The sequence below is a fragment of the Propithecus coquereli genome, unplaced genomic scaffold (genome assembly GCF_000956105.1).
Source record: "Propithecus coquereli isolate 6110/MARCELLA unplaced genomic scaffold, Pcoq_1.0 Scaffold91, whole genome shotgun sequence".
Classification (NCBI taxonomy): domain Eukaryota; kingdom Metazoa; phylum Chordata; class Mammalia; order Primates; family Indriidae; genus Propithecus; species Propithecus coquereli.
Genome location: NW_012155396.1, coordinates 4,547,549 through 4,559,159, shown reverse-complemented (window position 1 = coordinate 4,559,159; position 11,611 = coordinate 4,547,549). Strand labels below are relative to the sequence as shown.

Sequence of the window (11,611 nt, the reverse complement as noted above, 5' to 3'; positions counted from 1 at the left end):
CCCAGGAGTTTGAGGTTGCTGTGAGCTAGGCTGACGCCATGGCACTCTAGCCCGGGCAACAGAGCCAGACTCTGTCTCAAAAAAAAAAAAAGATTTATGTTGAAACAATGGCAGTTTTCAGAGACTTACTTTAGCCAAGGACATAGAGAACAAGCAAAAGATTGTTTCTGCTCTAGCAGAAAGTGGCACGTATGTACAGAAACAGATGAAGGCTGAGGGAGAAGCAGAGACATTGAGGAAGGCTCTTTGGAAACATCAAATCACAAGGTAACAGCAACCCACTGCTGGAGGAATTTGAAGCCTTTGCTGGTGTACAACAAAACCTAAATCCAGCCCAAATCATGACTATAATGGAAACTAATATACTACTACTCAATAAAAAATTTTAAGACACACAAAAAGTGGGGAAAAAACCCCACTGTTAAGAAATAAAGTTATCTAGAATATACAAAGAAATCTTTTAGGCCAGGTATGATGGCTCATACCTGTAATCCTAGCACTCTGGGAGGCCGATGCTGGAGGATCACTTGAGGCCAGGAGTTTGAGACCAGCCTGAGCAAGAGCGAGGCCCCATCTCTATACAAACTATGAAAATTAGCTGGAATGGTGGCACTCACCTGTAGTACAGCTAAAATAATCAGGAGAGCCAGACTCTCAGATAAGCCAAATGTTTGATCAGAGAGGAACTTCAAAATAACTATGATTAATATGTTTATGCTAAAGGATCTAGTGAAAAAGATGGACAACATCCTTGAACAGATAGAAAATTCAGCAGCAAGATGAAACTACAAAAACAATTCAAATAGAAATACAAGAAATACCAGCCTGCGCAAGAGTGAGACCCCATCTCTACTAAAAATAACTAGCTGGGTGTGGTGGCGCATGCCTGTAGTCCCAGGTACTCGGGAGGATGAGGCAGGAGGATCACTTGAGCCCAGGAGTTTGAGGTTGCTGTGAGCTAGGCTGATGTCACAGCATTCTAGCCTGGGCAATAGAACAAGACTGTGTCTCAGAAAACAAAACAAAAGCAATACAAGAAAAAAAAATCAGAGATTAAAAATTCCTTCAACAGGCTTATCATCAGACTGGGCACATCCAAGGATAAAATCAGTGAACTTGAAGATAGATCAGCAGAAATTACCAAACTGAAATACAAAAAGAAAGAAGAATGGTAGAAAACATTAGAATAGAACACTCAAGACCTATGGGACATTATCAAATGGTCTAACATACATGTAACTGGAGATCCAAAAGGCAAAGAGGGAGAGACAGGGCAAAAGAAACATATGAAGAGTTATTTTCCAAAATCAGTAGAAGAGGATCCGGGAACACCAACATCCCAATAGCAAAGAGGCATATTAGTGCCCAGATCCACTAAAAGGAGCAAAGGCTCCTTGGAGGAATAGCTAATTCCAAGACTAGGGCATGGAATATACAGGATGAGCTTAGATCATCTTGTATTAAGTGTAAGGAAATGATCAAAGAATGAAAGAAACATATCAAAAGACAAAGAAGCCACAGAAACCACACTGAAGGGGCTCCCCTTGGCCAAACTGCAGGCAATATAAGCATCAAAACAATGATAGTAATGGATTATAACCTATTAAATAAAATAGGAAATGATTCCATACAAATAAAAACAAATGAATGAATAAATCAGAAGTCTGATGAAGAATGCGATATTTATAGTTTCATAGTACTACCTCACAAAAAATGTATTAATTACAAAGGGGGGAAATAACTTTTACAGGGAAAAAGCCTTACAGAAACCACCTCAATCAAGGGGTCAAAGTAAACATTATCAGTTATGGGACAAACTGAAATCATGCACCACCTGATAGAATTCAACAAGGAAAATGCAGCATCACTTCTCTGTATTTCTACCATAGACTCATAGCCTGAAACATCAGATAAATCTAAACTGAGGACAGTCCACAAAATAATTCATTTGTAATCTTCAAAAGTGTCAAGTAGAAAATCAAAGACTGAGAAAATGTTCCAGACTAATAGAGATTAAAGAGATATGACACTTAAATGTGACACATTAAGTATGGACTGTATTCTTTTGTTATAAAAAGTACTATTGGGACAATTAGTGAAATTTGAATGGAGTCTGAAGATTAGATGGTAGTAATGAATCAATGTTAATTTTGTAATTTTGATGGTGATACTGTTGTATAGAAGAATGTCCTTGTTTGTAGAAAATGCATACTAAAGTATTTGGGAGTTGCTATGGTCCGAATATATGTGGTTTCCCCCATCTTTCCCACCCCAGCCTGCCAAATTCATATGTTGAAATCTAACCCCCAAGGTAATGGTATTAAGCTGTGATTAGGGAGGTAAATGGAAAGTGATTAGGTCCCAAGAGCTCTGCCCTCATGAACGGGATTAGTATTCTTACAAAAGGGACTTGAGGAAGCCTGCTTGCCCCTTCGGCCATGTGAAGAAGGCATCATCTATAAGGAACAGGCCCTCACCAGGCACTGAATCTGCTGGTGTCTTGATTGTGGACTTCCCAGCCTCCAGAACTGTGAACAATAAATTTCTACTGTTTGTAAATTATCCAGTCTAAGGTATTTTGTTATAGCAGCCCAAATGGACTTAGACAAGGGTGAAGGAGTATTAGGTTGGCAACTTAACTCTCAAATGGCTCAGGAAAAAAAAGTTATCTGTACTGTACTTGTAATTTTTCTGTAAATCTGTGTTTATTTCAAAATTTAAAAACTTATTTAAAAAAATTTAAAGCCATTTATTTGATCCTGACTTACTGTTACTTCAATATAAAAGACAGAAACAGGATTCTTTTAAAAAGGTAGTATACCACACTACTGCTTTGATCAAGGGTGATTTTAACAAGAATAAAGCTTTGGTTAAAAAGCTTGATTTAAGATTTCCTGACAGCGGTTAACTTTGGGTACTGGTAATTTTCGTTTTTAAAGATTTGTATTTTCTACTATTTCTACATTAAATAAAAATTCTAATTAAAATACATTCTAATTTTTAAAAAATACTTGCAAACAACTTTACAGATTTAGGCTAACCCACACAAGTAATTTGTCCAAGGCCACATAGTCAGTTAACAGCAGAACTACTCATATGTCTTAATTTCTAGCCCACACTATCTTTCAATATCTGATCCCATTTTTTTCCCTCTCATTTTATTTCTCACCTTAAAGAATTTCTGAATTCCTACAACCAGGATTCCTGAATTTGTCAAACAAAGAATGATCTTGAGACTTACCTATAAAGCCATATAAATTAAGCAGGAAAGAAAAGTAACTGGAATCAAGAATATAAGAACTGTGAGTCTGTTGGCTATTAGGGCTCAAACAGGAGGTGGAAGACAGCACTTAGAAGCTGGTTTAACCTGACTTCAAATCATTATCATCTAGAAGGAGTAGCAATGGAATCAGGTTAGAACTATGGAAATACACCTAAAATATATAAGCAGATCTATGTCTATTAGAAACATGGACATTAACTATGATAGTTATTTTGGGAGCATGGGATTATAGGAGACTTCATGTTTCTACGTTATATATTGTGGTAATGTTTGAATATTATAAAATGAACGTAAACCAGTTTTACACTCAGAAAAATAAGGTAGAGATTAAAAACGAAGCAAAATTCCTTTGTAATTATTTTTTCAAAGGAAAAAATGTGGGGTGGAAACAACAAAATAATATTAAAATTGGTAAACTGATTGTGATTAATCCATTCAGAACAGAAAAGGAGCCCTGCAGTGTGGTAATGGTCAGTGAGTCCAGGAGTAAAAAACAAACTAGATATAATTTAGCAACACGAGACAGGACAGAAGCACTTACTATTTTAAGCCACCACACTGAAGTCTCATGTCACTGACTGAGGAAGCCCAAAAAAGGTTTCAAGAGTGTTTCTGCCTTGATTCATTAGTCTGTAGCTCCAGAAAGAGATAGCTTTTCAAATTATTATATTAATTTTGGGCAGTCAAGGTGCTCTTTTCCTCTTTCCTCATATAACCCAGAAAAGTCTCACAGCGAAGATGCTAACAGTAGCCATCAGTATCTTGAGGAATCTCAAATGTTCTTAATCAGGAATGTGACCATATAAGTGTTGTGCTTCAGGACAGACAATCTTTTGAAAAGTGATCTACCCATACAAATGACCAGATCTTATGAATCCCATAAAAGACTCCAGACTATTTCTTAATATACCAATTTTCCTGTAGTGATCTCATTATGGTTGGTAACTCAGTATCTATTACACCTTTGATGATGACTCAAAAGAGGTGATTTTGAAAATTGTCGGGGTATTTTCGTTTGTCACAATAACTGGAAAGGAAGTGCTACTGGCATTTAGTGGGCAGGACCAGGGATCTGGACATTTTTAAAGTGCAAGATAGTCTCCTACAACAAAAAATTGTGTCATATCTGATATAATTTTCAAACGTCCCAGTAAAAATTCACATGGGTAAAAAAATGTATGTATAATTATCTGAGTTTGGAACCTAACTCTAATTTACATACTTACAGAAAGTATTTTTGTAGTTTTAATATACAGCAGTTTTTCCAGGAGTGTAACAACTATGTAAATCAAGAGAAATTGCACATATTTTATTGTTCAGAAATCTACAAAAAGTTGTTTACTATTTCAGACCATCATAATTTGGCAATGCTGCTCTGATACTCTGGAATCAATAAAACATTTATATCTGCATTTTTTTTTTTTGAGACAGGATGGATCTTGTTCTGTTGCCTGGGCATGAAAGCAGTGGTGTTATCATAGTTCACTGCAACCTCAAGTGATCCTCCTGCCTCAGCCTCCCAAGTAGCTGGGACTACAGGTGTGTGCCAATACGTCAGGCTAATTTTTCTATTTTTTGTAGAGATGAAGTCTCGCTATGTTGCTCAGGCTGGTCTTGAACTCCTGACCTCAAGCAATCCTCCCACCTCGGCCTCCCAAAGTGCTAGGATTACAGGTGTAAGCCACTGCGCCCAGCCTCTATTGGCATTTGTAGCACTCTCATTCAAGTAATGCTATGAATAAATACAAATATTTGACTATTCTAGTATATGCTGGAGCATTTACATATTGAAATACACATTATACTTTCTTTTTATTTTGCCTTCACATTTCAGTTAAGATTTTGTTGATTTTATAAAAATTGTATGTAGCTAGATATGTTATATTTGAATTGCATTTCAGAATAATTCAGAGACGCTGCAAATTTTTTTTTTATAGAAAGGGAATAAGGATGGGAATCACTGGTTTAAGGCAATCATGGTAATTCCAGCCCTCTTGCCAGGACTGGCGGAGCACAGGCATGTGATTCAGTTCTGCGCAATGAGACACAATGGAGTATCCTGGAAGACTTCTGGGAAAGGTTTCCTTGCTCTTGAGAGAGAGGAAGAAATGGTCCTTCTTCCTTTTCCTGTCAGTTTGTGATGACTAGAATAGCTGTAACCTTCTTGCTATCATCTTGAGGGTGAAGTAAGCACACTGAGGAGGCAGATCTAAGTGAATCACAGAGAGGTGAAATTGGAACCCTGGGATCCTACATCTGAAGTCTACCTTCCTTTTGGATTTTTAGCTACATTAGGTAATAAATTCCTGTAAGTCAGGTAGAATCAGGTTTTCTCTTATTTGCCGCTGAAAGCAGCCTAACACATAAGGTTGCCTTGCTTGTAGAAATGACACTGGAAGGGAAGAGAAGGGGAAGCAGTATAGTATAATAGTGGAAGCACGAGCTTGCTTATCTTGATTTAATAGCCCCCACCCCCACCCCACAGTTTCACAGTCTGTCGTTTCAGTTATCCAGTCAACCAAGGTCTAAAAATAAGTGAGCACAGTACGATAAGATATTTTGAGAGAGAGAGACAAGATTCACATAACTTTTATTAGTCTTTGTTATAATTGTCCTATTTTATTATTAGTTATTATTATTAATCTCATACCGTACCTAATTTATACTTATCTCTTGGTATCCATGGTGGATTGTTCCAGGACTCCCTTGGATACCAAAATCCAAGGATGCCCAAGTTCCTCGTATAAAATGGCAGAGTATTTGCATATAATCTACACACATCCTCCCATATACTTTAAACCATCTCTAAATTACTTATATTACCTAATACAATGTAGATATTATATAAATAGTTGTTATACTATATTTTTTAATCTGCATTTTTTATTGTTGTATTTTTTTTTCTGATTATTTTCAATCTGTAGTTGGTTGAATCCTTTGATGCAGAACCTGCAGATATGGAGGGACGACTATAAATTAGACTTTATCACAAGTATGTACATATAGGAAAAAACACAGTATATATAGGGTTTGGTACTATCTGAGGTTTCAGGCATCCACTCGGGGTCTTGAACTTATCCCCCACGGATAACGGGGGAAGTACCATATATTGAAGTTCAAATCTTGATTCTGTAATTTACTAGTTGTATAACCTTAAACAAATTTCTTAAGCCCTTTGAGCTTCCTCATTTACAAAACGGAAACAGGAATACCTGCTTTACATGGCCATTATGAGGATTAGCGAACTAATATTTGTTAAGCTCTTAACTTGGTGCTTAGTATGTTATAAGTATTCAGTAGCTGGTGGCTATTATTTACTATAGTCATTAAGAGCAGAGAGGAAAAGTACTCACAGCAGTCTGAGCAGTGATGTGCGTACAACCCACAATTTTGGCTCCAGCCAAAGGCTTTTCTCCTTGAGCTCTCTTCCTCAAAGCCATCAGTGCAGGCATTTCTGAAAAGGCCCAATACACATACAGCAATATTATAGAGGACAAATAAGAGATAAAAGAATAAACAGAAAAACTTATTCTCTTAAGTTATGATCCTCCCTGCTCCCATCAGGTTAGATTAGGTTTCTCAGGGGATCAAGACTTCCAACCTGAATTTTCTTTTATGAGGGCTTTAGAGGCAAATGCTCCAGGGTTCTGATTCCCTATATTCAGTCCTCCTTATCTAATCTCTCTCTCTTTTCGTTGTACAGGAGTTCCTTCTAGACTTGCCATAGTTTACTCTCTCCCCACAGTGTTTTCATGAGTTCACATTTCTTTCATTGTAAGTATTCTTCAATATTATACAGAAATTTCACAAGCTACCAGACCCCAGGATGTATAATAAAAAGGGATTAACATAGGCAAAAAGACATAGGCAGGTTGAGAAGGAAAAGGTACTTGCTTTCTTTACCTTGTTCAGCAATCTCAATTTCTCTTCGTCCAAACTCTGCCTGTTTGATGTTCTTGACACAGAAGTCACTGCTTCCCTTAGAGTTCTTTTGCTGCTTGTCCCTGGGGGATGTCTCATCATCAGAGCTATCTGTATATGAAGCCGCTGGAATGACAGAATAAAAAAACCCTGGGAAAAAATGGCTTCCTCTAAAATTCCAAACTATGGAGTGAACTGAAGCTTCTCTAGCCATCTAGAACCATACAGATTTACACCTCGGGTAAGCACATAAATGGTACCATGGAGCTGTCTCAATCATCTTTTATGGAAAGTGCTGTCTACAGGTCAGAAAAGGGAAGCTGAGAGAGGCTGCCAAAGACATTCTCCCTGGATAGCATTAACTTGAAACATAGGACTAACTTTATCTTCAGAACATGCAGAAGTCCTTGAATATGCAAAAGAGAGGTTACAGCATGGTAGCAATAGGTGAAAGTTCCTAATGCAGGATCGTGGTCATTAACCTATGGATTTCTGAGATTCCCAGCTCCCTTTCTCTGTCTGCTTATTAAATGTCTAATGTAATTTGTGTTTTAGTACAATAACTGAACAGATAAAACCTAGAAAACAAGGAACCTGTGGGAAAGTAATTAAGAACCACACAAAAAGTGTTTGTCTGACATAACAGAGCTTTCTTTTTAAGACTGGCTCCGATGAAGCTGAACTATGCCTGCAGGCCCAATTAGACATGGACAAAATGAAATACTTAATGTGCTCTCCCTTCTTGCTGGCCTCAGTGGGTCCTGTGTTAGGCATTTTAGATTCCCAAAGAAGTGAATAAATCCTCTTTGGGTACAGTAAAATGCTCTCATAACTAATCCATTTAGCAATATACACTAGAGGGTGAAAGGTCTAAAATCTTTGTGGCTAACAGGCAGCTGCTGCTACTGCTATTCACATGCTTAGCTGAAATCTTTTTAGTCTTCATACAATTCTGTAGTTGCTAATCATTTGCTAGATGATTTGAAGCAATTTCCTTCCTTGATTTATGTTTCAGTTTCTGAAGATAGTTATTCCTAATCCCCACAGTTTTTTTGGGGGGGGTGGTGGTGGTGGAAGATATAAAGCACTGCCTATAAAGCATTTTCTATTTCTCAATGGAACAAGAAGTACTGCCATAGCTTTTAAGGGAAAAAAAAAGCTGTAAAAGTTCGGAGTATCTAGGGTCTATGGTGCTCTGATCTACTTATATCCAGAGAATTAAGGCATTTCTGGGATTTCTTAGCAAAGGGTCTATCTCTGGGAGGGCTGTAAAAGGCAAGTCTGACCTTGCCCAGTTAATCAGGTATGGCACTACAAACTGTTTGGGCAGCAGGGGCTTGAGAAGCTCTCTTGGAACTGGAAAACTGCCCTAGAGCAAAGTCCTAACACGAGGCAACAGGAATGAACATGGGCACCAGGGGAGGTGAGGGAATTAGTAAATATCCCCAAAGAGACTTTTGTTCTTGAAAGGAGCTAATCTGTACAAAAAGTTTGTGGCTCCCCCTCCTAGGGTGAGAGCTCAAAGTACTTTTGGCAACAGAACCCAGGAACAGCTTTCTGGGCAGTCATCTGTTTCACCAATCAATATTCAGAAACAGCTTATGAGTTAGATGCTTAGGGTATCCATGCTTCTATCACCTGAGAGACAAAGAGATAATAGCCATCCCTAATCCTGATCCAAATTTACAGGAAAAATTGTTTTTCAAAAAAGCTTTTACATTCAGAATATCCTGAAATTTCAAATCCTTTTCCAGAGCCATGATGATTTTTATGCTCTCCAATGGCCATTTAAATATAGTGGTCATGTGTTTTAGAGTCGGACTTCGGTTGAAGTCTCAGTCTCTGCATGTATGAAGTGGAGATGATACCAGAATCTATTTAATAGGGTTGTTAATTTATTCATGTATTCAGTCATTCACACATTCAATTGTTCATTCAAATTTTAATCATGCACCTACTATGTACCAGCCATAGTTTAGGTACCGGGAATACAGGACAGATGTGGTCCTTACCTTAATGGATTTTTCAGTCTAGTAGGTAAGCTAGAAATGAAATAACTAATTACAAAATTAATTAGGATTTTCTTCAATACCGTTGTAATGTGTGCTATGAAACAGAAATCAAGATGCCATAAGACTACATAATAGGAGGACATGACTTGTCAGAGTCAAGTTGTTGAGAAGATTAAGATAATGGAAGTAAAGTGTTTAGTGCAATGCTTGGCATATAGTAATTGAGCACTCAATAAGTAATACCTGTTATTATCCACTTTTGCACATATTTTAAATTCACCACCAGATATAACATCTTTAAAGGTTCTTTCTCAGCTTTAGGATTTTGAATGGGAAAGGAGTGACCTACATACATTATTATTTTGCAGTTTCTTTTTTTTTATACCTCTGTCATCTCCGACTAATCTACCAAAGCAGCAGAGGTGGTTGTCTGGAAGTGATTAAAAAGGTTGAGACTAGAGTCCTAATTCTACCCATAATAGCTCTTCCCTCCTATGCCTCTTCAGCTTCTAAGGATGAGTCAGGAAAAAAAAAAACAAACAAACAAACAGAAAAACCAAAATAAAATTTCCCCTTAAGAGAAGCATTCCAACTTTTGGCTTTTTTTTTCCCAACTCAAAGAAAAAAATTGTTTATACCACTTCCTTATTCTAAAAGCTAGAGAAAACTGTATTTCACTTTCTTAACAGTAGTCAACTGGTTATAGTTAATTCAACCAATGTTTTTCTTTGAGCCGAAATGTATTTGTTTTCAAAGAATCCTGTATACAGACCTGCTATCAGGTAAGAACCAAAAGTATCACTTGTCTAGATTGTACTAATATGTGGATCGACATGGCTGATAGACCCAGACCAAGAGATTGTGTTATTTCTGCAAACACAGTGGAAAGACTATTCCTGAACTAATGTGACATTTATTCATTTATTTTTTTTAATCCATACTCATTACTACCACTATATTTAAAGTAGCAAATTCATGAAAACAGTTGAGATAGCATTAAGGACTTTTCCAAGAAAATTTAGAAAAACCCAACACATATGTACACAACTGCTAGAATAGAGTTTCTAAAGTGTTTATAATTGTCAGCATACTCTGAAGCCCAGAATCATAATTTAATTAAAAATGAACAGTCAATAATCTACTAAAGTACAGATCTGAGACCCTAGATCTAGCTTCACCCCTAATTGGGTGACTAATTTTCAATTCATCCAACTGTAAAACAGGGAATGTAACAGATCCCCTCTTTCCCTATGCTCTTCCTTTACCCTAACTACCGCCAGAAAAATCTTATGAATAAATGAGACAATACCAAAAAAGGGTTCAGTTTCTAGGTAGAAAAGTAATATGAAGTACAATGTAACTTTACTGTGGAATGTTCTCTTGTTTCATGATTTCCCAGAATCAAAATATAACTAGATGAATCACTAATACACAATGTAGCCCATAGAACATGCATACATATGGTCTATGGCTCAATCCTGATTAAGTCTTACCTCCCAGCAGCTGTGATATTGTGGGTTATTGCTAGGAGAAGAAGCGGTCAGAATCCTGGCCAAATTAGTTCTATTACACTATTTTAAGTCAGGCAACTCCTCTTGGGCCCAACCTATTCATTTGGTAATGGAATAACAGTAGGGACCTGTGTGTCAGTGTGCAGCAGACTTCACTGATGAATGACACTCTAGAAATATGTAAAAAGCTATGTCAGCATCCAAAAAAATACAAACAGACAAAACTTTGTTATTTGAAAGAATCTGAAAATACTTCAAACTGTTTAAGAACCAATTATGAATAAGAGACTTCTGTCCTCCCACCTCATCCTTAGCCAATTAACTCACTATAATGACAGCTTTTTCAGAAATGTATCACTGAGAATAGTCTGACTTTGGAAAAAGGTCTCTTTTGTTCATTTGTTTTTATGAGTTTTGTTTGCTAGGGAATGAGTTTTTAGAAGTTTGCTTGTTTTATTGAGATAGGGTCTCGCTCTGTCACCCAGGCTGGAGTGCAGTGGCGTGGTCACAGCTCATTGCAACCTCGAACTCCTGGGCTCAAGTGATCTCCCTGTCTCAGCCTCCCAAGTAGCTCAGACTACAGGCATGCGCCACCATGTTCAGCTAATTTTTTAGAAGTTTTTGTAGAGATGGAGTTTCTCTATGTTGCCCATGCTGGTCTCGAACTCCTGGGCTCAAGTGATCCTCACACCTTGGTCTCCCAAAGCATTGGGATTATAGGCACGAGCCGTCGTACCCTGCCATTTGTTTCTTACCAAATAATTTCATGGATTATTGCAGCATTTTTCAACCTAGGTTCTGCTAGAATTAAGCTCTAATGCCTTGAAGCATTCATTCATTGTATATGAATAATGAACTTCTCTCCATGAATGGTACTACTAGTT

General features: G+C 37.3%; 1 protein-coding gene across 1 annotated transcript in view; it reads right to left on the bottom strand.

Moving 5' to 3' along the window:
- AHCYL2 (adenosylhomocysteinase-like 2) overlaps positions 1–11,611 on the bottom strand; it is a 218,102-nt gene that overhangs the window by 38,376 nt on the left and 168,115 nt on the right. The window contains exons 3-5 of the mRNA XM_012664737.1: positions 7,187–7,330; positions 6,637–6,737; positions 549–558 (exon numbers count right to left, since the gene is read on the bottom strand). Coding sequence (XP_012520191.1) covers positions 549–558; positions 6,637–6,737; positions 7,187–7,330 — 255 coding nt within the window. The remainder of the gene's footprint in view (positions 1–548; positions 559–6,636; positions 6,738–7,186; positions 7,331–11,611) is intronic.